Source organism: Pteronotus mesoamericanus, unplaced genomic scaffold (assembly GCF_021234165.1).
Source record: "Pteronotus mesoamericanus isolate MK-2021 breed Mesoamerican mustached bat unplaced genomic scaffold, CSHL_Meso_final contig_90, whole genome shotgun sequence".
NCBI lineage: Eukaryota > Metazoa > Chordata > Mammalia > Chiroptera > Mormoopidae > Pteronotus > Pteronotus mesoamericanus.
In genome coordinates, this window is record NW_026555277.1 from 29275531 (window position 1) to 29297311 (window position 21781).

General features: G+C 53.0%; 1 protein-coding gene across 1 annotated transcript in view; it reads right to left on the bottom strand.

Annotated features, from left to right (window-relative positions):
* Window positions 1-4361: 4361 nt before the first annotated feature.
* PRR5L (proline rich 5 like) overlaps window positions 4362-21781 on the bottom strand; it is a 67768-nt gene continuing 50348 nt past the window's right edge. The window contains exons 6-9 of the mRNA XM_054585895.1: window positions 19412-19503; window positions 16298-16438; window positions 11163-11289; window positions 4362-5352 (exon numbers count right to left, since the gene is read on the bottom strand). Coding sequence (XP_054441870.1) covers window positions 4958-5352; window positions 11163-11289; window positions 16298-16438; window positions 19412-19503 — 755 coding nt within the window. The 3' untranslated portion in view covers window positions 4362-4957. The remainder of the gene's footprint in view (window positions 5353-11162; window positions 11290-16297; window positions 16439-19411; window positions 19504-21781) is intronic.

Here is a 21781-nt window from a genome sequence, read left to right on the forward strand (position 1 = left end):
GTCGCACTGGCCTGCTGCAAGCATCTAAAGATGGTTTTTTAAAAAAATCTTTTAAAATGTATTGACAGAGAGAAAGAGCAGGGGTATCACCTTGTTGTTCCTCTTATTTAGGCACTCATTGGTTGTTCCTGGTACATGCCCTGACCCCTCTGGCAAGGATCAAACCCGCAAACTTGGCATATCTGGGCAACACTCTAACCAACTGAGCTAAAAGCTGGCCAGGGCTTCCTCTTACTCATTGGCAGGAGGCTTTCTTCAAAGAGATGGCCTTGCTGCAAACAACAGGGGCTCTGGCTCTCTCCCTCAGGAACATGTTCCAGGCCCCAAAGGAATTTCTTGCCTTAGATACAAAGGGGACAGGCTCCTGAGCAAAGCAGCAGCTCAGTGGATCCCAGGATGGCTCTCTGCAGGGACACGGCAGCCACTGGCTGGAGCAGGAAGGGCTCAGACCTGGCCCCAGCCCGTGCTCACAGGTCACCTGGCCACACAGCCTCAGCGGGAATGTGCTCAGAGAGCAGCATCGGGAAGGTCCCTGCCTGAAGAGAAAGGGAAGAGGGTGAAGGTCCTCTCTGTAAATACTTGGGAGGGAAGGGATGAAGATCAGAATGATCACTTTCCCACGAACTGATTCAACACACGACTTTAAACGTTGTTTTGCTAGGCCCCGGGCATGCTTGCCTCCCTGGGACAGGGCTTGAGACTGCATAAAGATAGAAGTGGCTCTTTGGACCCAGAGAAGGGAGGGAGCAGCAGACGCAAGGAGGGAGGGTGTGAAGGTGGAAGGCAGCTTTCCAGGACAGTGAACAATCAGAGTAGCAAAGGAGGCTAGTAAGGCCGGTGGGCGTCAGCTTGGGAAGAATCTTGAAGTCAAGTTCAGGTGTGAAGATTTTATCAGAAGCCAAGGAGAGGTTTCAAGTAGGGGTTGCATTTTAGAAAAAAACCAGTTGGGGATGTCCATAGGGAGAGATGAAGTCTGCAGACAAATTGGTACGAAGTCACAGAGCTCCAAATGGGGTGACGAGGGCCTGACAGGCATGTGACATGCGGAGTGAGAGACGTGAGCAAGGGACTCCAGAATCATGGTCATTGCGGGCGTTCAGGCCCTGGTGGGTGGAGACCAGGCTCCAAGGCCTCTGAGCCAGGCCAGCCAGTCTGTCCTGGACACCGAGACCAGCCTCCCCACTCCCCTACCTGATGCAGCCTCATCCTCCCTGGGTCCCCAGCACACCGCATGGCTGGTCTTTCTCCTACTAGGAGCAACGTCAGCAGAGGGGGCAGCAGAGGCAGGGCCCTCAGAAATCTTGAGAGGGAGGTCATCCTGAGTTATCCAGATAGTCCCAACGGAACCACATGGTTCCTTAAAAGTGGAAGAGGGAGGCAGGATGTAGGTTGGCATGCTGGGTACAAGAGGGACTCAACCCGCCGTTGCCAGCTTTGGAGATGGAGGAAGAGGACCAGCAGCCAAGGAGCACGGCGGTAAAGGACGGAGTGCAGTCTCCCTTAGAGCCTCCAGAAAGGAACACAGCCCTGCCTGCATCCTGATCGCAGCCCAGTGAGACCCAGGGCAGACTTGCAGCCTACAGCACCGTGAGATAATAAATGTGTTGTTGTAAGCTACGAAGTTGTTATGGGAGTAATAGAAAATGAAAGCAGACTCTAAGGCTGGCTCCTTATCAATGTCAGAAAGACCTTCCCTGGTCACCTCACCTGAGGTCACCCGTGAGTCACTGAGTTTTGTGGTTTTATTTTATCCGGTACCGTCCATTACTTGAAATTCCTGGGTTGAGTTGATGATGAGCCTCTCCTCGTTAGATGGTGAGCTTCAAAAAACCAGGCCCCTTGGTTATGTCCATCCCTTCATCCCCAGCCCAAGAAAAATGCCTACACATAGGGGCAGCCCCGCAAATCCCTGATGGGTAGACGAGCGGAAGGAGGAGGGAAGACGGGGTGCTCCAGTGACGTGAAATCTACCGAAGCAGAATGCTCAGCGGCTACTTGCTGCAGTTACAGCCTCTGAAGACTCAAGAGAAACGTACACACTCCCGTTCACATCCTCCAGGACCTCCAATAAGCTCACGTCACAGCTCTTTAGATGCTTGTACTAAACCTCCAGAGGTTTCAGGCTTAGCTGCTCCAGCCACCCTGGGAAAACTTACACCAAGTGTGAAACATTATACATTCTTTCTGCCAAACAGAACTTGAGGGGAACACGAGACAGTCCGTGAGCAAACACGGTAAGCCCCTCTTGCTCAGACACTCCGGGAAGAGGCCGAGCTGGTTTGAGAAGAGGTTTTGCCTTCTCAGACTTTGCTCGGTGTTTTCCAAGCTCCGCAGACAGGCCGTTTCTCCAGGAAATGACTTGCCAATCCAAACAAGGATGGCAAACAAAACCCAGGGAAGCTAGCTGGGGCGAGGCTGCTGGCTAACCCTGGAGGGGAGGGGAGGCAACAGAAGAAGGGACAGGGGCTCAGGAGAAGTGGGGACAGGGAGTGTGAGGACAGGACGCATGGCGGACTGCTGCGCTTGCAAATTCCTTCAGGGCACAGCCCATGGGAACAGGGTAGGTAACGTGTACAAAACAATGTTTATTGAATCCGTTTTGGAAACAGACAACATGAAAGGGTTTTGGTTTGTGAGCTCACTCAGAGTTTAGAGTTGTGATCGCTTCCTGTCATTAAACCTCAGCCACAGGAACATCCTAGCTTAACGAAAATGAATCTTCATCTCATAAAGGGGAGAAGCAGTGGTTAAAAACACAGCAGCTGTCACTCTTGCTCCAGCTCTGAGAGCTGAAATGCCCATAAACACGAACAAAATTCGCATATGCACAGTCTGAAATATTTACTGTACAAACCTCAGGTGTGTACATCAAGGTGAAGTTGTAAACTGCCTAACAGTCATTGGCAAAATTAAGTTCGCTGGGTCTGGACTGACATGTGCCTTCTCAGGCTATGAGCTCACATATTCCACTGAATGACTGCTATCCCCATCCGGGTCATTTACTATACAGAAAAGGCGTTTAAAAACATGTGTATTGCTAACATTGTAAACTAAAAAACACAAACCCAAGCATGATTAATGACTTTGCCTGGATCGATAAATACCAGTCCCAAGAGTTTAGTGTACCAAAGGACAGAAGCCATCAGTTAAATAAATTGTCAGGTTGTTGCTTACTGATGTTCCGCCTACTAATGCATGTTAGTCAATCTGTGGACTTTACCCAACACATACCCCAAGATTATTTTTTTGTTTGAAATTCTCAGCTCTCCTTTGGACATTTCCCTTCCATCATTCTTGTAGAAGGATGAACATGAAACAACTTGTTAAACACAATTTCCAAATTACAAGCCATCAAAAAGCACAACTCTGGCCGCATTTCAGATCTTCACCCAGAAGGGAAATGCTGTCGAGTCTTTGATGAGCCACTGAAACTGTCCTTGTCCCCTTGCAGCCACCTCCCACCACGGTGGAAGCCAAGCTGACTCCTGTCTCTGGGATCTTATCCACAAAGCTTCCAAGCCTAACAGGATACCTAGGAGGTGCCTGAAGGGTCCAGGGGAGTCTTCTCCTTTCTTCTGGACCTGTTGTGAGTGGGGCCAACAGGTGAATACAAAGAACAGAGATCTGAGATGGAGAAAAAGCCCAAACCTAGAGGGAACGGAGTAAGGAGACAGCACAGTGCCAAAGTCTGCTGCCTCAGTAGCATTTTGAGACCTCACGTTAGAAATTCCAGGCACACCTGGGTACTTCTTTAATCACAGGGAATGAACATCTCTCCAAAAGGCCCCATGGACATCCACCCCCCTCTCCCCCCACTGTAAAGCATTGAGACATTCCACTGGCTACAACCCTGTGTTCACAAGGGAGGCTGTCTCCCTACCTCAGTGCAGCTTCTCCCATAAGCCACGACACTCACAAACACAGGTCATTCTGGATTCAAATCCAGCCACTTCCAGATCTCTGTGGCCTCTGAACCCTACCCATCATGGATCACTTTCACCCCTGAACCACGCCTAGTCTCCTTTCCTGGAGGGCTTGCTTATTTCTTAGCTTGAAGACACACCCCGTCAGAAAGGAGCAGTGAAAGATCCTACGTGCAAATATTTGCAAACAATTGTTTTTGAAATGATGTACATTTTAAAAATTCAAGTCAAATCCAGGAACACACTAGTTGGTCGGTTATCAGCCGGCCCTTCATCTACAACAGGAAACAGTCAGTTCCTAAAGGAAGAGAGGGAGGAAGGCATCAGCTACTCCACCTGGGAGGTTAGTTCATTGAGTTGGGGGAAGCCTGAAGGGGAAACGTAGAGGCTTAATCAAAGCCGGTTTCCCCGGCCATCTGGCCCTCCTGTGCCTGGATGCAGGTGAGGATGGACCCTCACCAGCAGAGGGGCAGCTCTTTCCCCATAATTCTGAAACAAAAACAAGGAAGGCACTTTCCCAGAACCCTGGTTGGTAAGGGCTGCTGTCTACTTTCACTCCCCACAAACAAACACAGGGGAGAAAAGGTATCTTTTTACCCACAAGCCTCTGCCTCACCAGACCTACAGGGGAACTCTGAAAGCCAACACATCCTCACTGGCTTGGTGTGCAGCTCAGATAACCTCCTGCCACGGCAACGCCAAGGTCACCGGGATATGTCGTTGGGACCATCGGACAGTCCAATGTCTGAGGGAGGGAAGCCCAGAGATGAGGATCCGAGTCAGGTAGGCAAGGTTGGAAGCCAGCAAGTGAACATTAGACAGTTGGGTCTATGTGGCTGCGAAGAAGTGGTCACAGTCACCAAAACGGAGAGGTTTACAACAGGGGCTCCCCCTCGGACACTTAGACCGGGCCTGTCCCCAAAAAGACAGACGGCAGCAATTGTCCAAAGGAGGAGCCCCTCGGCGATTCACAGCATGGAGCCGTCCTCATCCCGGTTGCCGGGCAGGAGTCGGGAAGCCCCGGAGGCGGGCACTCAGCTGAGGGAAGCACTGTTCACCTCCGAGTCCTCCGGGCTGCCCCCGGCCACCTCCTCCCGCTGGTCGGGGCCGTCGGTGATGCTGGGCTCGCTGGAGCACTGGCGGTGGGGCGGGGAGAAGCTGGGCGGCAGAAGCAGGCACTTGTCCTCAGCGCCAGGCTCCTCGCCTAAGCCAGGGTGCATCATGGAGGCCATGGCCAGCAGCTGGATGTCCGAGTGGGCATTGGCCACCGTGTGCCGCCGGACGCTGCCGCACTTCTCCAGGTAGGCCTCCCCTTCCTGCTCCGTCAGAGGGGTCAGAACCATCTCATTCAGTGGCCGGCTGATGGCGGTCATCGGGGAGGCGTAGTTCAGGACGGTGACCTTGGGCCGGACCCGGGAGTGGCGCCTGGCTGCAAGAGAAAAGCCAGAGAAGGCTGTAATTGAGGAGGAAATAGCAAGGGGGTCAAAACCTCTTAATCAATGGGAAAGAAAGAAGAGGCGACAAAACGCCAGGGAGCAACCAAGGCAGAAGAATCTATGCCAGACTGTGGCAGAGCTTGTCTCCGAAGCCACACATTTCTATAGCGTTCCCACATTTTTACAATAACCATGTATTACTTTTATGATCGCAAAATCGATACCTATAAAACAGAAGCACTGGAAGAGTTCAAAGAAGCAGAGACCCCATTAAAGAACCATCCTTTAAAAATGCCCTTGAAAACAATTCATTTGTCTCTGCTGCTGTTCAATGCAAGCACTTAAGATTGGCAATTGCCAAACCGGTGTTGTGGCCCCAACTCTACAGCCAGCCTGGCTGGAGACAGGGTGAGACTGCTCGCTGGGCATGTCCTACATGCACATCCAGGAAGGGGAAAGAGCTGGAGCAGAGGCGGGGCCCCAGGCACAGGTAAGGTGAGGGCATGCGGGACAGAGGCGCCTGGCAGACACATGCAGCATCTCGGGAGAAACGGGAATTCATCTGAAGGTATCCACGGACCTCAGCCTGGCGGAGTGAGCCAGGAAAGGTGTCTCAGATGGGTGCCTGGACGTTGCCCACCTCTCTGGCATTTTAGTCCAGCAGCCCAAAGTCCTTGGAGGGTTTGAATGGCAGCAAACTGACGAGAGGCCATCGGGGCTGCTGCTGAGAGCTGGAGCCAGAGTGAGGGTGGACAACCTAGAGGAGGGGGTCCCCGTGACTCCTGCCCTCCCCCCATCCCGGCAACAAACACTTCTTGAGCTACAACGTGCAAAATGCCGTGCTCACTGCAGGAGAAAGAGACACATGAATGTGATACGAGGCCTGCCAAAGGGGCTTGAGCCCAGTGCTCGGGTGTTGGGTGCGTGTGTGTGTGTGTGTGTGTGTGTGTGTGTTGTAGGGAGCTGTCTTAGAAGCATTCATTAACGGAGCATCTATTCTGTGCCAGGTACTGTATCCAAAAAGGATGTGCTTCACCCACATAATCTCCTTGAGGCCGTTTTGCAGAAAAGGAACCTGACGTTGAGAAGCTACATAACTTTACAGTCACAGTCAGTGATGAAGACAGGACTGTTCATCCCATCACAGAACCCCTGCCTGTGACGCTTAGGAGGCCCACGTACAAAAAACTATTCAAACAGGTCAACACGGCAAATGTCCAGGCAGAGGTACCAACAAGAGCACTCTGGGGGTTCAGAGAAGTCAGGCAGAGGGGTCATTTCAGATGGGCCTGCTCCTTTGGAGGGTGACTGACAGGCTGAACCCAGACGGGCTGTCCACTCCCTCACTGAGAGGAGAGGTCTATGCTGAGGCCTGCGTGACAAGCAGAACCATGTGCGCCCTGCCTTCAATGAGCTCACAGTCTAAAGGGGAGACCGACAGACAAGCAGGCCATGGCTACACAGCATGGCCGTGGCCAGGAGAGGGCGGGGGAGGCACACACAACGACTCATCTGGAATGGTTCCCCAGGGGCGGGGCACCTCTAGCTGGGGCCCATGATATGGAAGGCAGCCGCTCTGCCTGGGTCCTGCCCTGAGACAGGGCAGCTCCTCTCTCCTCTGCACTCAGCCCCTGGCAGCTCAGAGACGTTAAGGAACTTACTCCAGACACACAGCTGAAGTGCAGCCCTTGCAGTGTCCGAGGCCCGGGTCCCGCTGCAGCCGGCCCCACCTCTCTCCTTACTGCTGCTCCCGCCTTCCCTTCCCGCGATGACTCACCGGAGAGGCCTGCAGCCCTTCCTTCTGCTTTCTGGGCGAAATGTTTGGGTTCCCAACACCCGGTGTGGGCAGAACCCAGACCACAGGGGTCGCTGAGCTGTGTGAGTCCCTGGGGAAGACAGGGTTTCCTCGCTGAACTCCCACCAGACCCTACACGCAACCCTCAGACAAGTGCGTCAGCTGCGTCCCCAGTGGGGTCGGCCCCCTGCTGGGCGCCTGCGGGAGGCCCTAAAACGGATGCCTGGAGCTGACGGACAGCTCCCCCCGCTGCTGCTGTTTGCTTTCTCCCCACTTCTTCACCCCAGGGGAGGCCGGGTCTTGCCACTCAGAGAAGGAAACCTGCCATTAAGGGACAGAAGAAACTGTCAGTATCCCCTGGGGCCTAAAAAAGGGGTCCCTCCCTTGCCAGGGTGCCCTTGGAGCAGGGAAAGGGGCTGCCAACTGCCCCCGAGGCCTCCCCCTGCCTTTCACATGGAGCAGGGTGAGGGGAGCCTTTTTTCCCTCCTCATGTACGGGGCTCCCCACTGCCGCACAGCTCTGGCATTCACCCCCCTGCACGGAGCCAGCGATGGCAGCCCCCTTCACACCCTCTGAGAGAAGAAAGCCTGGGTGAGGCGGTCCTCCGGCCCTTTGTTGGGGACTCAGTTCCCAGGCCTTTGATGTCCATGGCTCACCGGCCAGGCCCCACCGGAGTGGCAGCCATAATGCGGGCATTGTGACCCCGAACACCAAGTCCTTTGTGGGTGTCCCTCTCCAGGCCCCTGCACCTGAAAGCCCGTGAATGCCTGCTTGTCAGGAAGAGAAGTTACAGTATCCGCAGACACAGGGCCCGCCCCCGCGGAGACAATGCAGGGAGGTGTGTGGGAGGCCCGGGCTTTTGTGCGGGAGAAATGGAGCACGCGGCGTTTGATCGGAGGGCCCTCTCAGCAGCTGGGGCAGCGGCTTGGAAAATATGGGAACTTCTGTAGAAAGGTAGGATGGGGGCCTGGGTTCTGACAAATCGGCCTATTTAAGATTTCATTATTGCCCCCCTCCCCCCGCTGCCCTAGAAAAATGACAGCTTTGGAGGGGAGACTCGCGCGCACAAATGCTCACTCACTCCACAAGGCCTGAGATCCCTCTTGTCTCTCTGAAGCAGGCCTTGCAGATTCAGGGAATGAGGCTTATTCCTCAAGCCTACAGGCCTGGCTGGCAGAGAGTGAGTCTTCCCACGAATCCCGGGATCAAACATGTAAGGAGCATCTTAGAAAAACCGCTTCTCCAGCTCTGGTCACCTACCCCGCTGTGTGACCCTGGGGATGTGCCTTCACGACCCCGCGATGGAGGTACCCACAGCACCCGCCCCCTGCAGGTGGTGCCGGGATGAAAGGAACACACGCCAAGCCCTGGCTCAAGCGCCTGGAACAGGACAGGCGTTTGTAAGTGGTGGCTTTTCAGATGACCATCCAGCTGCCCTTGACCGCTCCCAGCCCCAGTCAGGCCCCAGCAGACCATGGCAAAGCCCTCCTGGGCTTTCTCATGTCCAGCGCATCTCCTCAGCCTGGACATCAGCAGGTCATCGCAACATGGCTCTCTCCTGGGCAGGATCAACGTCACCGTCTTCATTTTACAGAGGGAAAGACTGAGGCCGGAGAGGTCTCTCAGGGGAAAGGGGCGTCGTCAGTAAGGGAGGGCACCATCGTGGCCGTTTCAGGGTTTTAATACCCACAGGTTTGAGGGGAGATGTCTGGTCTCAGGTACCTCTTGGGCTGGGGAGGAGAGGGAAGGCCAACCTTGTCCCCAGAAAGCCCCTCAGTAAAGTCACAATCACCTCCCAGGAGTTGACAGGGGTGAGGACGTGGGGGTAGGAGCTCGTGGGAGAATGCAGACAGCTTGGGGGGTTTGGAAGCCTGGCTCCAATAGCCAAGCGATCCCAACCCTCACCTGTGAAATAGGAGCAACGGTGCCTGCTCAGTGGCACGGTGTCCAGCCCACCTGGCACAGTGCCCAGGACTTCCCTTGCCACCGCCACTTTGCAGCTCTGAAGCTCTTTCAGTTCCTCAAACGCTGCAACCGCTACCCCCACCCCAGAGCCCTCCTGAAGATCCTTCCCTTTGCTTCGGGGACAGTCTGCCTTTCCCGTTTACTCTGCTAACTCATATTCATCCTATAGGTCCCATCAGAGATATCACTTCCCTTGGGGAGCCTTCCCTGATTGCCCGTCCAGGTAAAGTTCCCCTGCCATGGGGCCCCCGGTCGCTGCACTTCCCCACTCAGAGCACTTGTACCCTGATGAGCCATCATCTATTGTTTGTGACTTTCCCCACTGGACCGCGCTCGCTCGCAGAGGGCAGGGGTCGGTCAGTTTTGTTCACGGACATACCTGCAGCACCTCACAAGGTGCCTGGAACAGGCTCTTAGTACACATTTGCTGAATTAATAAAAAAAGAAAAGTAATCCAAAGAGAGACATTTCCTTCCCTCTCCACTCCTACTGAGAACACCCTAGAAGGCAAGGATTGGCCTTGGTATAAGAATGCAACCTCAAGCCTTTGCTTCATAATTGGACAAAAGTATGTATTATTAGTTTAGCTGGAAAACTGAAGGTACCCCTGTTAGCATGAGCCCTCCCTGAACAAACTTCTGCATCTACCCCTGTTCCTGGCTCTAGGCCTAGCGACGACGGACGGACAGAGTCCCTGCCATGGCCCCCCCTGCTGGCGTCCTGACATCTTCCTGCGTCCTCCTGCCCCATTCAGGGAGCCTCAGCAAGGTGACCAGCGGGCGGAGCCCAAGCAGGAAGCTGGGCTCTGGGGAGGGCATGGCGCCCAGCCATGGCGAGGAGGGCAGGTTTCTATTCAGGCTGTCATTTCGACGCAGGCTGGTTCTAGCTCCTGCGTGGAATGAGGGAGGGAAGAAGGAAGGGCGGGAGGGAGCTGGCGGGGGGAACTGGCAGGCAGCAGGCTGGGGCCAGCACCCTCCGATTTGCGGTGGCTGTGGTTAAGCTGTTGTCTCCAGAGAAACACAAAGGGGCCGTGAAGACAGCAGCCGGCCCTGCCTTTCTCCGCAGCAGAGAGGCCCGGGAAGGGGCGGCACCTCGCCAAGGCTGCTCCTTTCTTTACTGCTTTGAGGCTCAGCTCCACTTCCATTCAAGCAAGGAAGAGGGGGCCAAAGGTTCTAAATTTGGGGCATCTCTTTCTATCTCTGTACCCCTCTGAGGGTGCTGGTCACCCTGGCCTCAGGGTACAGATGCCATCCCTCTTGCATACATTTTTGAGTGCCTACTGTATACCAGGCATCATACCAGTTACTGGAGATAGAACAGCCAACAAAAGGTTCCAACATTGGGGAGCTTTTGTTTCAGAGGGTGACTGAGAAACGACTTTTATGATAAGCCTTATTATAGAGCTATTACCCCATCTAGACTGAGGTTTCGCTGAGATAAAAAACAATCTGACTCATCTCTAGCTTCTCCAGGGTGCCTAGTACCAAGACTGATACTCAATAACGCTACCTTTCCAGACCCCAAGACAGTGCCCAGCAGGACTGGTTTCCAAATCCAGGAGCCCCTTTCCTTGGTGTGAAGACCCCGGCTGTGCCTCCGGAAACGGAGTGGGGAGCAGCAGCTCCATCTCATCTGGCCATGTGTGCAAGACTTGGCTTCCCATTTCCAGCTGTTTTCAAAGGCAAACCACCACGGGCGGTTTTTTCACTCAAATGGGGAGTGGTGCAATAATGCAGTTTCTGGTATCAGATACAGGAAAAATTAACGTGGCAGGCACAAGCACAAGATCAAAGCCACTCATCAAAGATGCGGATCAGACAAGCGCCACCACAGAAGCACAGTATGAGTCCCTGGGGAAGAATCACAGAGCGGGGAGAAGGGTGCGAGGCACAGAGCAGCCGAAAAACATGAGGGATCAACATGCACACATTTGCACGGGCCTGCATCAAAAGCAAAAGTCTTGGCACATAATTGGGGCCCAGTAAAATGGGCTGGTAGTGTTATCATCAAGCCTTCTGGCAGCTCGAGAGCCGCACTCCTTACCCAACGTGTACATGGGGCCTGAGGCGCCGCGGTCCTCACTGATGCCCAGGAAAGGAGAAACCACTTGCTTCACCAGCTCCTCCAGCTGCAAATAACCCTCGCTTGGACCTGTGGGCTCATGAACACTCTGGAAACAAACATCCAAGAGAGGCAGAGGTCAGTCAAAGTCGCCACAGCCAGCTGGCCCTCCTACTACGTTCAAGGCAGCGATACCAGCAGGCAGCATCCTCATGGCTAGAGCGCAGGAATCCGAGGCGCTGTGCCCAAGTCACTAGTCATGGGTCACCGTGATCAGAACTGTGTCTGGGGGGTGCCATGGTGCCTCTCCCACAGGTCTCCCCAATGCAGTAGGGTTGGGACTGTCCCCACCCCAGCTCTAGGGTTGGGGCATGGTCCCAACCGTCGTATCCCAGCCTTGCTGTCACAATGGCTGCTTCACACTCAGCACAGAGGCCTCCCAACAACCCGAGGGCGGTGACATGACACTCTCCTCATCTCTGTTCTACAGACGAGGAAATTCAGACCGAGGGTTTAAGCAAGTTGCCCAGGAAAACACAGCTGGTAACTGGCAAAAACCCGGGACCGGAACCCAGGCTGTCTCGCTCCAGGCACATCTTACTGACACTTGTTAACAGGCTAGAAAAGAAAGGGGGACAGAATATGGAAAAGTCCAGAACAGTAGAAGAAAGGGAGAGTCATTGTGGAACAAGATGAATGTTTAGCACCAAGATGAAGTCAGTTCAAAAGCCCAGCATGACCAGAGCCCTCAGAGCCAAAGCCAGAGCGAACACCAACGAAAACAATGACCGCAACAGTGAAATCCGGCAAGGAGCCAGGAAGTAACCATGGTTTTCTTAAAAAACCAGCGGACTCCAGGGGACTCAATTGATCACTGGAAAGGACTCCAGGCCATGCTCTTGTGTGGAGGGCCTGCAGGGGGGCAGGGACAAAGACCCGGGGGGGGCTGTCCCCAGCCCAATGAGCTGTCCTGTCAAATTCTCAAAGTGGAATGGATTTTAAATCACCCTGCCTTTAAAGTAAGAATCCTCCCTTGCACTGAGCTTTTCGGGGATTGCAGGGTAAGACGGCCAGGCACTAAAGCCGGAGGGGCCAATCCTGCAGGTTGGGGATCACCAGGTGAGGTGGATGTTCCCAAAGAAACAAGCTGATTTGGCCCCGTATTGGCTCCAGGATGGCTGTGGTGGTGGGTGGGAGGGGGCGGCTTCAAGAGACACTAAGGAGGCTGAGCAGGGGGCTGTGGTGCACAAGACTTCGAGGCCTGGAGGGCAGGTCTGGGAAGGGGTTGGAAGGGAGGAAATGCAGACAAAATGTGAGTGGCCCTCAGACCCACGGTGCTTCAACGAAGGCTGCCTGGTGCTTGAAGGTGGCGAGGGGGAGAAGGCACGAGGGCTTTCCCTGCACCCCGGCTCCAGTTCCGCTCAGCCTGAGCTGAAGCATTGAAACGCTGGCAGCAGAAAACAAAGGGCAAAAGCAAAGGAGGTGCTTCTCTGAGGAAGGAACACATACTTCTGCCCAAACGGAAGAGACTCCTCCAGGCTGGAGAAGGGAGAGATTTGTGCGCCTCGGGACGCACCGCAGGCTTCCAAAGCTGAGCCGTTTCGGCCCTGAAACCACCTGGAGGGGGTTTCAGAGCCAATTAAACTTTTTTCCCAGTTTTTCCTCCATGCTAATTCTCATCTGACTTCTCCCCCACCCTCCCCCAGCCCTCGCCTCCTACAATTCATCAGCACTAAATAGGGAGCGATGACAGAGAAAGGAGAAGCGGCAAGAGATGGGCATAAAATGGGTCACAAACACGAGACTTGGAGGTGGATGGTTATCTCCCAGGGTAGCTGCTGACATGGGGCCTGCACGTGGCCCTTGACCCTCAGCCTGGCTGCTGGACTGGCTACGTACTTGCAATGCCCAGTGCAAAATGAAAATGCAGGGTCCCTTGTTCAAAAATTAAGAATTTCAAGATGGCAGTGGGAGAGCATTACACCAAGCACGGGGCCCTGCTGCGCGTGGGGACCTGGGCGACTGTGCATGTTGCTCACCCTGCCTGGCTGGCTGGGACCCCTCTGAAGGCACTGTCCTAGGGCGACCTCAGGACCTGTCTGCCCCTGCCAGGGGGCACCAGACCTCCACACTGGCCAAAGCCTCCAGCTCAGCCTCTTCCTGGGACAGCCTGAGGATGGGAACACACTGTACACAGCAGAAAAGTTTGAGCCCCTTTTGTATGCTGGAAAGGGGGGGGTGGGGCTTGATCAGGGACATTTTGGAAGCGCCCTGGAAAAGGGAGAGAGCAAGGCCTGAGAAATGGCGCTTTGCCCTGTAAGAGTCAAGCAGGGAAAATCGGCCCAGACCTCAAGGTGCTGTGGAGGGTGGTGGGCTGCGGAGAGAAGGGAGCCGTTCTAACTGCTGGGGCCCAAATTTCCTGCAGCAGGAGTGGTCCCAGGGCAGCGCAGCCTGCAAGTTCCGTTCAGATCCAGATGCTGCTGTCCTTTCTGCTCAAGAAGATGGACCTTGACTGGAGAAAGACCTGCGTGTGTCCTCGTCACACTCCCAGCCCCAGGTTCTGTAGGTCCCAGAGTGAGGAAGGGCATGGGCCAGGAGAACTAGTGCCAGGAGGGCCTCAGCAAAACGGTGCCAAACGCTCCCTATCAAAAAAGGGACCACCTAACACACTGGTGGGCATTTCCAAAGACCTGGGAGACTGCAGGGGGCGGGGGAGGCAGCGGTAACCCAGACAGCCTGGGTGGAGAGGTAGGAAAAGCAAGAGCTGAGGAATGAGTGACAAATTCATCTCTTATAAATTAAGATGTGACCTTGGGCTACTTAGCCACTTCTCTGAACCCCTACCTCACCCGTGAAATGGGAAAACAGGGGCTGTTTTCATGCCTGACTTCCCAGAAATTTGTAACAACCGGAGCTTCTCCAAATATACCTCCCCTGCCAAGGTTGGAGTTCCTGCATGACAGTCACCACCACGAGACCTGGGTTCAGCCCTACACCAGCTCTTACTACCTGGTGCCCTCATTCACTGAACAAATGTTTAATCAACACCTACTATGTGCTGAAGGCAGAAGAGGAAGGAGAAGACATACAGACCCGCCTTGGCCAGAGGGGTCTGGTGGGCCGCTGTTGTGACCCACAGCGTTCCATGGGGAGGGAACAGGAGCACAAAGGCCCCTGCACAACAGGGACAGGCCACGAAGGCCAGTGTGGCCAGAGAGCTGAACAGCCAGGTCACACTGGTCAGGTTCCAAGTCAGGTTCCAAGGGAGGCTGGGGAGGGGCCAGAGGCCAGGGTACAGACTTGGGCTATTTTCTTAAAATCACTGTGGACTGCTGCTGAGTTGAAGCTGCTCCGTGGGGAACAAAGTGGGGTGGAGGCCAGGGTGGATGAAGGGAGATTCTCCGGGGAAGACAGCCTGACCATTTTTAGGGACTCCATGGGGGGATGAGGACAGCTTTCTTGTATGGTCGGGGGCTGTTGGGCCTGGAATGTTGGAATGCATTAAGGCCCTCCTGGCCTACTGTTCACAGGTGAGAGCCCGTCCTTCAATTCTCCTCCCCACCCCGCCCCCCCAAAAAAACAAACAACAAAAAAGGAATCACTTCTCATCCCTAGAATATTATACATGGAAATGAGAGGGTGGAAACCCAACTTTCCTAATCTTACTAGCCAAATCGCAAAGAGCTCATTTTCTAGGGTCCTTATTTGGGACCCAAGCTCTGCTTTCTGCTTCTTGGACACGAGCCGCACACACGCTTTCCCACCCCGTTCCTTCTCCTTCCCTGCCGTAACAATCCTGGCCCTGGCACTCCGGCCAATTACGCCCACTCTCATCCTATGAGGCAACTCTTCCTCCGCCCTGACTTCAGGAAAGCGGGAGAATGCCCAGAAGGATGGTCCAACTAGGGAACAGGAAGAGAATGGCCAAAGCGGAAGGGAGATATCAGCGCCCCAAGCCTGATGTCCCACCCCTGCTGAAAGGACAGCCTGGGGTCACTGGCTGCCTGACCAAGGATGGAACCTTCTTCCCTATGGACGGGCTCAGAGCTGATACTGCAGGGTCTGAAATGGGCGCAGAGGCGAAGGATGGTTAGTAGCCTCCTTTTGGGGGTGTCCCTAACCCACAAGCCCTGTTTCTTGAGAAGTATGCACCCCCATCCGTAGGACTGAGATCGCTGAAGCCATGTGCGTACTCCTTGGTCCCACTCAAGGTCACAGTTGGCTGGGCAGAGGGAAGTCCTGTAGCTCAAGGTGGAGCAATCAAAGTATCTCCCCTGAGTGTACATAGTTCTGAGTCCTACCACCTTGCCGAGGGACCTCAGGCAAGCACATAAACTCCCTGAGTTTCACTTTCCTCACCTATAAAATGGGAACAACAATAGTGCCCACCTCACCATGTGGTCATTTGGATTATTTGATTCAGAGAGCAACACACTTACTAAAGTCTTTGGCCCATACCTGGCAGGAAGCAATAGGTGTTAGCTCAGCTTCCTATGGTTGATTTAGAATTGGGATGAAGAGATGCTAGACAACCACGTGGGGTTGTCTCTTGGTGGGAACACATGAGCTATGAGATGTCACGTTGGATCAGGTGTGAACCGAAGCACGGAATGCAATGCGCAGAGAAAAAGGCCGAGTCCAAGAGAGACCAGGCAAGGCCAGGGGGCAGTGTCGGAGAGAACAAGGTGGGCCAGACAGAAGTAGAAACCAGTAAGTGGAAGATGGTGGCTTTGTGGCCTGACGTGGTCTCCCTCTGGCCGCAGCCCTTTAGGAAGCCCATCTGCCCCAGGAACCTTCCAGGGAGTCCTGGTCTGGCTTGAGCTAGGCTGCAGTGCGTTTTTGTTGTTATTTGTAACTTGTGATTCCCTGAAAGAGGAGAGGAAAGACGGTGTCCACTGTCTGAGTGACAGGAATGTGCTTCTCATTCCCCACTGGGATCCCAGCACAGTGCCAGGGACCTTAAAGATGCTCAGTGACAAAGATGCTCAGTGACGAAGGAACATAAGCGACTAAAGGTCACTGCCCTAAGCTACAGTGCTCTGGTCACTTGGTCCCACCCCCCTTATCCCTTCTTTTCTTCTTTCAGCCTAGGGGTCACATCTTCACAGGGACCTCACCTGCAGGATGAGCAACATCTGGACGATGGACGAGGGCAGCTGGGCCTGAGCCAGCAGCAGCAGGTCACCCAGCTTCACCTTGAGCAGGACCAGGTCACGGAAGCCCAGCAGGGAGATCTGGCGGATGGTTAGCTCCTGGCCCTGGAGGTGAGAAGAGACAGTGTCAGGAGGTGAGAGCTCACGGGACCTGCTACCAACCACATGGGGTACAGAGCATCCAGGGTGGGAGAGGACAAGGTGTCTGCAAGGCCCAAGGGGGCTGCCAAAGAGTCGGAGACTGGCCCCCATGCTTCAGAATGAAAGCGCTGGCTCAACCTGCCTCAGTAACCCAAAGACAACACACAGAAGGGGAGCCATGCCTGTCACGGGTACCATGAGTGGTCAGAAAGGAGAAGAGAAGATGATGGGAAAAAACAAGAGAAAAGACCACCACCTCCTCTGCACATCCAAGGCGGCTTCCTCTGCTTCATCTGTTAAATGTTTGAGCACCAAATCATATGCCTAGCAAAGGAGGCAAATGGGGACCTATCAGACACTTCCATACATGCAAGTAACTCAAGAAGAAAAGTAACTGAGAAAGTAGGAGAAAGGGACTTGTTCAACCAGGTGGGGTGGGCGCGGAGAAAGAAAATAATAGCTAATAATCCTAAGGACTCACACTTACTGAGCTCTGACCATGGGCTTGGCACGATTCTAAATAGTCTTAATGTAAATAGTACATTTAATGCCCACGATCACCCTTTGAGAGAAGTATTATTATAAAACCTACTTCACAGGTGAAAAATTCCAAAGCCCAGAGTGCCAGTAATTTACCCCTTGAAGAGCTAGATCGCAAAGTTAAACTGTTTGATTTTAGAGCTCCCGAAGTCTGCCCAAACAGAAAGGGGAGAAAGGACCTATTTCCAAGGCTCTCCTTTGCACACATATACACAGAGCACACCCAAAATCGATTGCTTTTGGTAGAGACAAAAATATCATTCGAACATACTCTACCAAATAGGACATAGGTTCCCATCCATCAAGACTCCCAAGGCTTAAGAAAGTTCTGCATTTGCTGTAACACCTTAGGTTTTACAGAAACATGGGCAACAGTGGTGGGGCCATCTCTGCATCCCCCTGCCCTGCAGTCCCAAGAGACACACACAGCACCACCCACGCATTACAGGCTCTGTTCAGCCTCTGCTTCCAGACCGCCTTCCCTGACTGCTGCCGTTGGCAGCAGTCCACGCCCTCCTTATCTTTTCCAAGATCCTACAGTTTCTATTTTGTGCACTGTGTCCCAGCACTTGGCACCGACTACTTGTCTCATAGGTATCTATGTCCTCACTTTACCTCCGGGAGCCCTTTCACTTTACAGAGTAGGAAAACACAGGCCAAGTTCCACAGCCTTGCACACAGTAGGCACTCAAAACTATACTTGTCCGATGAGGGAGTTGTGAAAAGAATCTGGCTGGACTTGTAGATGTCTTAGTAGTGAGAAGCCCTAAGCCTGAGGTTCTGAAAGCTGGGTGTCTGAACCAGCAGCAGCATCACTAGGGAGACTGGGGGGGAGACGGTCAGGGGCTAAATCAACTGTTGCCAGATCTTACCATTTTTCCAGAGAAGCAGGGCAGTACCAGGCTCTGACCTGCAGAACTGGGCTTCTGCCCGGAGAAGAGCCTTAGAGGGCCACTGGCCCTCCCATGACTGTCCCGGGATCATGCCCACCCAGAGCCCATACCCCTCATCCTAAACCCACCTGGGCACCCACATCTAGAAATTCCACGCCCAAATGGTCCTAACAGAGACCCAGGACTACAAACTCCCTTCTGCGGGGTTGCTAAATAAAACACAAGATGACTGGTTAAATTTGAATAGTTTTTTTAGTATATGTCTCAAACATTGCATTATTCATGTTTATCTGAAATCCAAATTTAACTCAGCATCCTGTATTTTCATTTGCTAAATCTGTCAACCCTCCCTCCTAGGACTGTCTTCTTAGACCTGCTGCTGGCCGAGGAGTGCCTACTGCAGGGAAGGGAGAAGCTGGTGGGCCCGGGGGGCTGCCCTGTCCACTTAAATGCCATCCACCCTCTCACGGGGGCACAGGACAGGCTGAGGATGAGGGGAAGGCAGCAGTGGCTGCAGGCTGGAGGTTTCGACCACAATTGTGAGGGGCAGGCCCAGAATGGGAAATGGACTCCACAGGCATAACCCCCCGATGTTTAAATATTTGAGAAATAGTTCAAAGAATCTCAAATTCCTTTAAAACAGCATTCGGTGCAAACAAAGCACGTGGGTCATTACCTCGGGCATGAGGTAGTTCCTGCCACTGCTACCGGCTGTGTTTTTGCTGCACCCATGCCCGCACTTCCGCAAAACCAGGTTAGACAAGAAGCCCTAATCCCCCGGGCAGGAGTGGACAGTGAGCCCCTGGCAGCACAGGTGTATGACGCAGACTGATGTTTTGGAGAGGAGGGTCTCTTACGCGGCCTGCCTTAGGGGATGGCCACTCTGACCTGGCACCGACCCGTCCTGTAGGAGGGTAGGAGGGACAAATGGTAGGATGAGCGGAGGTCATAGACTAAGAACATGAAAGAGACACCTCTCATCTCTTAGTCTAAATTCCTCACTTTGCAGGACATGAAGTGGAGCTACGTTCAGAGAAGGGAAAAGCGTCTGCCCATACCCAGCCAGATTCCGACTGTAGTGTTCTTTCTGCTACGTCTTCAGGAACCCCTTGGGGAGGGCAAGGGACATCATTCCTTTCCCACAATCTCGGAGCAACAGGAAACTTGCTTAACATCGTGCTTCAGAGAAAGGGGGGAAAAAGGGACAGAAAAGGAGAAGCCTCTGTTCCCCACCTTTTCTACTTCTGAAAACTCAGAAGAAGCAAATCACTGTAAGAATACACAGACATGCTCCAAACCAAGAGGGTGTCAAGAGCTTACAAATTGCTACTTCTGCAGGGCCACCTCTTTACTTGAGGTTAGATGCTAAGTATAGAACCAGGGTGCCCTGCAAAGACTTCCCAAGTCCTTAGCCAACTCAGGCCCCGACCTCCTGGCTCTCCCCCATCCACCAGGAGGCTCCAGGTGGCAAAGACCAAGCCGAGGCCATTCCAGAGAGACTGACCTGAACTGGATAAAATATTGCCTGCAGGGTGGGGAGAGTCTCAGTGAAGAAGTGGTCCCAGACTTCAGCCAGAACCTCAATGCGATTTTCACCTACACAAGGACGAGAAGATGGGAGGGGAAAAAGAAAGAAAAGAACTTGTCATTACTTGTAGGAGAGGCAAGAAGACAGTTCCATGTCAAATGGAGCAGGGGGAGAGGGGAAAAGGCTCATTACCTACATTTGATCTTAAGGTGTGACTACAGCAAACCTGGGGTCGGATGGAAGAACTCGATTGAAAATATGCAAATATGCCTTCTATCCCCAAACCAGAAAAGGGAGCTGAATTTTGAAAATCATATAATAATTATTATCATGCAAACGGCTACAACATCATCAGTCACTGTGCTAAACTATTTATGACATCTCACGAAAAGACTCTATTACCCCATGTACAGGCTCAGAGAGGCCAAGTGTCTGGCTCTAAGTCACACAGCAAGAAGGCAGAGCTGGGATTCCAGAACCCATGCTCTTGACCAATGTGATCTGGGCAGACCATGCACACAGTTTTATATTGCTTTTGTTGTTGTTGTTGTAATCACTAAGACATAGACTTTTTATTCTGCATTTGAGTTGTCAATTGAGGGAGGTGAAAAGAGGGCCTGGAAACTGTCACCTCCACCCACTGCTTTGCAGTAGCCGGAAGGGTGGCATTTCTGAAGTGGTCACCTGTAAGAGACGGGGCCCACACCCTGATGCGGTGCCTTCCCCCACCCCTAGGATCAGGAAGCCTGCGCCGTGGCCGGCAGCCATGCCCAGGCTTGATGTACATGGGTCAGCCACTGCCACCGGAAGGCTGTGTAGGGAACTCTGCAACTGCAGGAGAGGCAGGTGCTGGCAGAGAGGGGGCTGCACACTGGCTGCTATTTAATGACCTAGATAACAGAGCTGATTGGGCGCTGTCCTTGCTCATCTGAGGCAGAGAAACTGGGTCAGCCACGATTAGACGCTGAGAGCCGCGCTTGGCAAAACACTGCCAGTTCCGCTGAAGTGATACAGAAAGATTCATTTTAGTATCTTCCGTCTATTAATTTAATGGACAATAAAAGCAGTGGCCGGGAGAGAAGAGCAAGGGCATGACTAGTAGCCAGCAGGGCCAGAGACACGCAGATTTGGAAAGGTCAGAGTGAAATGTATTCCGGAGAAAAGCAGACTCCTAACACCCTCTACTTTGCCTCGCAAAGCGCTAATTACACTTTGTTGGAATTGCATATTTTACTTTTCTGTCTCTACTAGAACGGGAGTGAGTGCCTGGGCTTTGTCCTGTTCACCATTATGTTTCTAGTGCTTAGCATGGTGCCAGACACACCAATAAACCAATTTCTAGAAATCTTTGAAAGAATGAACAAACAAACAAACAAACAAATGAATGACTGAATGAATGGCAAGTATTAACTGTATACGGGTTTTTTGGCAGATGCCGGCCGGAGCTGGTGAGTGGAAGGAGGTTAGCATTTAACCTGAATATGGGACAGGACAGAACAGGACGTAATAGTTAGCTCCAACACTCTCCTTTGCTTAAAGAAAACTTCCATAATGTGAGCAACATGGCCAGGAGGGTCTGTTTCCTTCTGTGTCTTCATCCTCTCCTATATCCCCTCAGCCTTTGGGCCCTCACAAGTAGATTTTATTTCAGCTCCTCCCACTCACCATGTTCCTTCTGCATGTGCTCGTCCCTTGGCCCAGAATGTTCTTTCCCACCTCCTTGCCTAGCTTATATTTATTTATCTTTGTAGTTTCAGCTCCAACATCCCTTCCACACGAAAGTGGTCAAATCTCTTTAGCATGGATGGGATGGTGCTCTTAGCACTTGTCCTGGTTTCAGTTTTGTATTTGGTGATGATTTCATTAACATCTGTCTCTATTACCAGGTTGTGAGCTCCAGAAGGGCCTGTCCGCCTATGGTGGTTTTGTTCACCACTGTGTCCCCCCAGCACCTAGGAAAGTACCTGGTATAGAGTAGATAATCAATAAATGTTTGAATCGATCAGTCAGCATCCTTTTTTCAAATGTAGGCTGTGCTAGTTCTCTGCAGGGAGGAGTCAGGGAAGTCAAAAGGACCATCTGAAATGTTAGCTCATCCTTAAATCCAGGTGGACCCCAACTCCTGGATCATTGGACCTCAAAGGAGAAAAGGCTATTCCGGCTCCTTTATTGACAGCTCTTATCCTAAGCCTTCCATCACAAAGACAAAAAGCACAGGCCAACCTGACCTGAGGGAAGAAAAGAAGAACCCTGCAGGCCAGTGCTGGTGCCTATTTACTCCCTTTCAGCCTAAGATGGAAAGCTCCCTGGCACAGAAGGTCATCCTTCGACCCAGCAGCAGGCAGG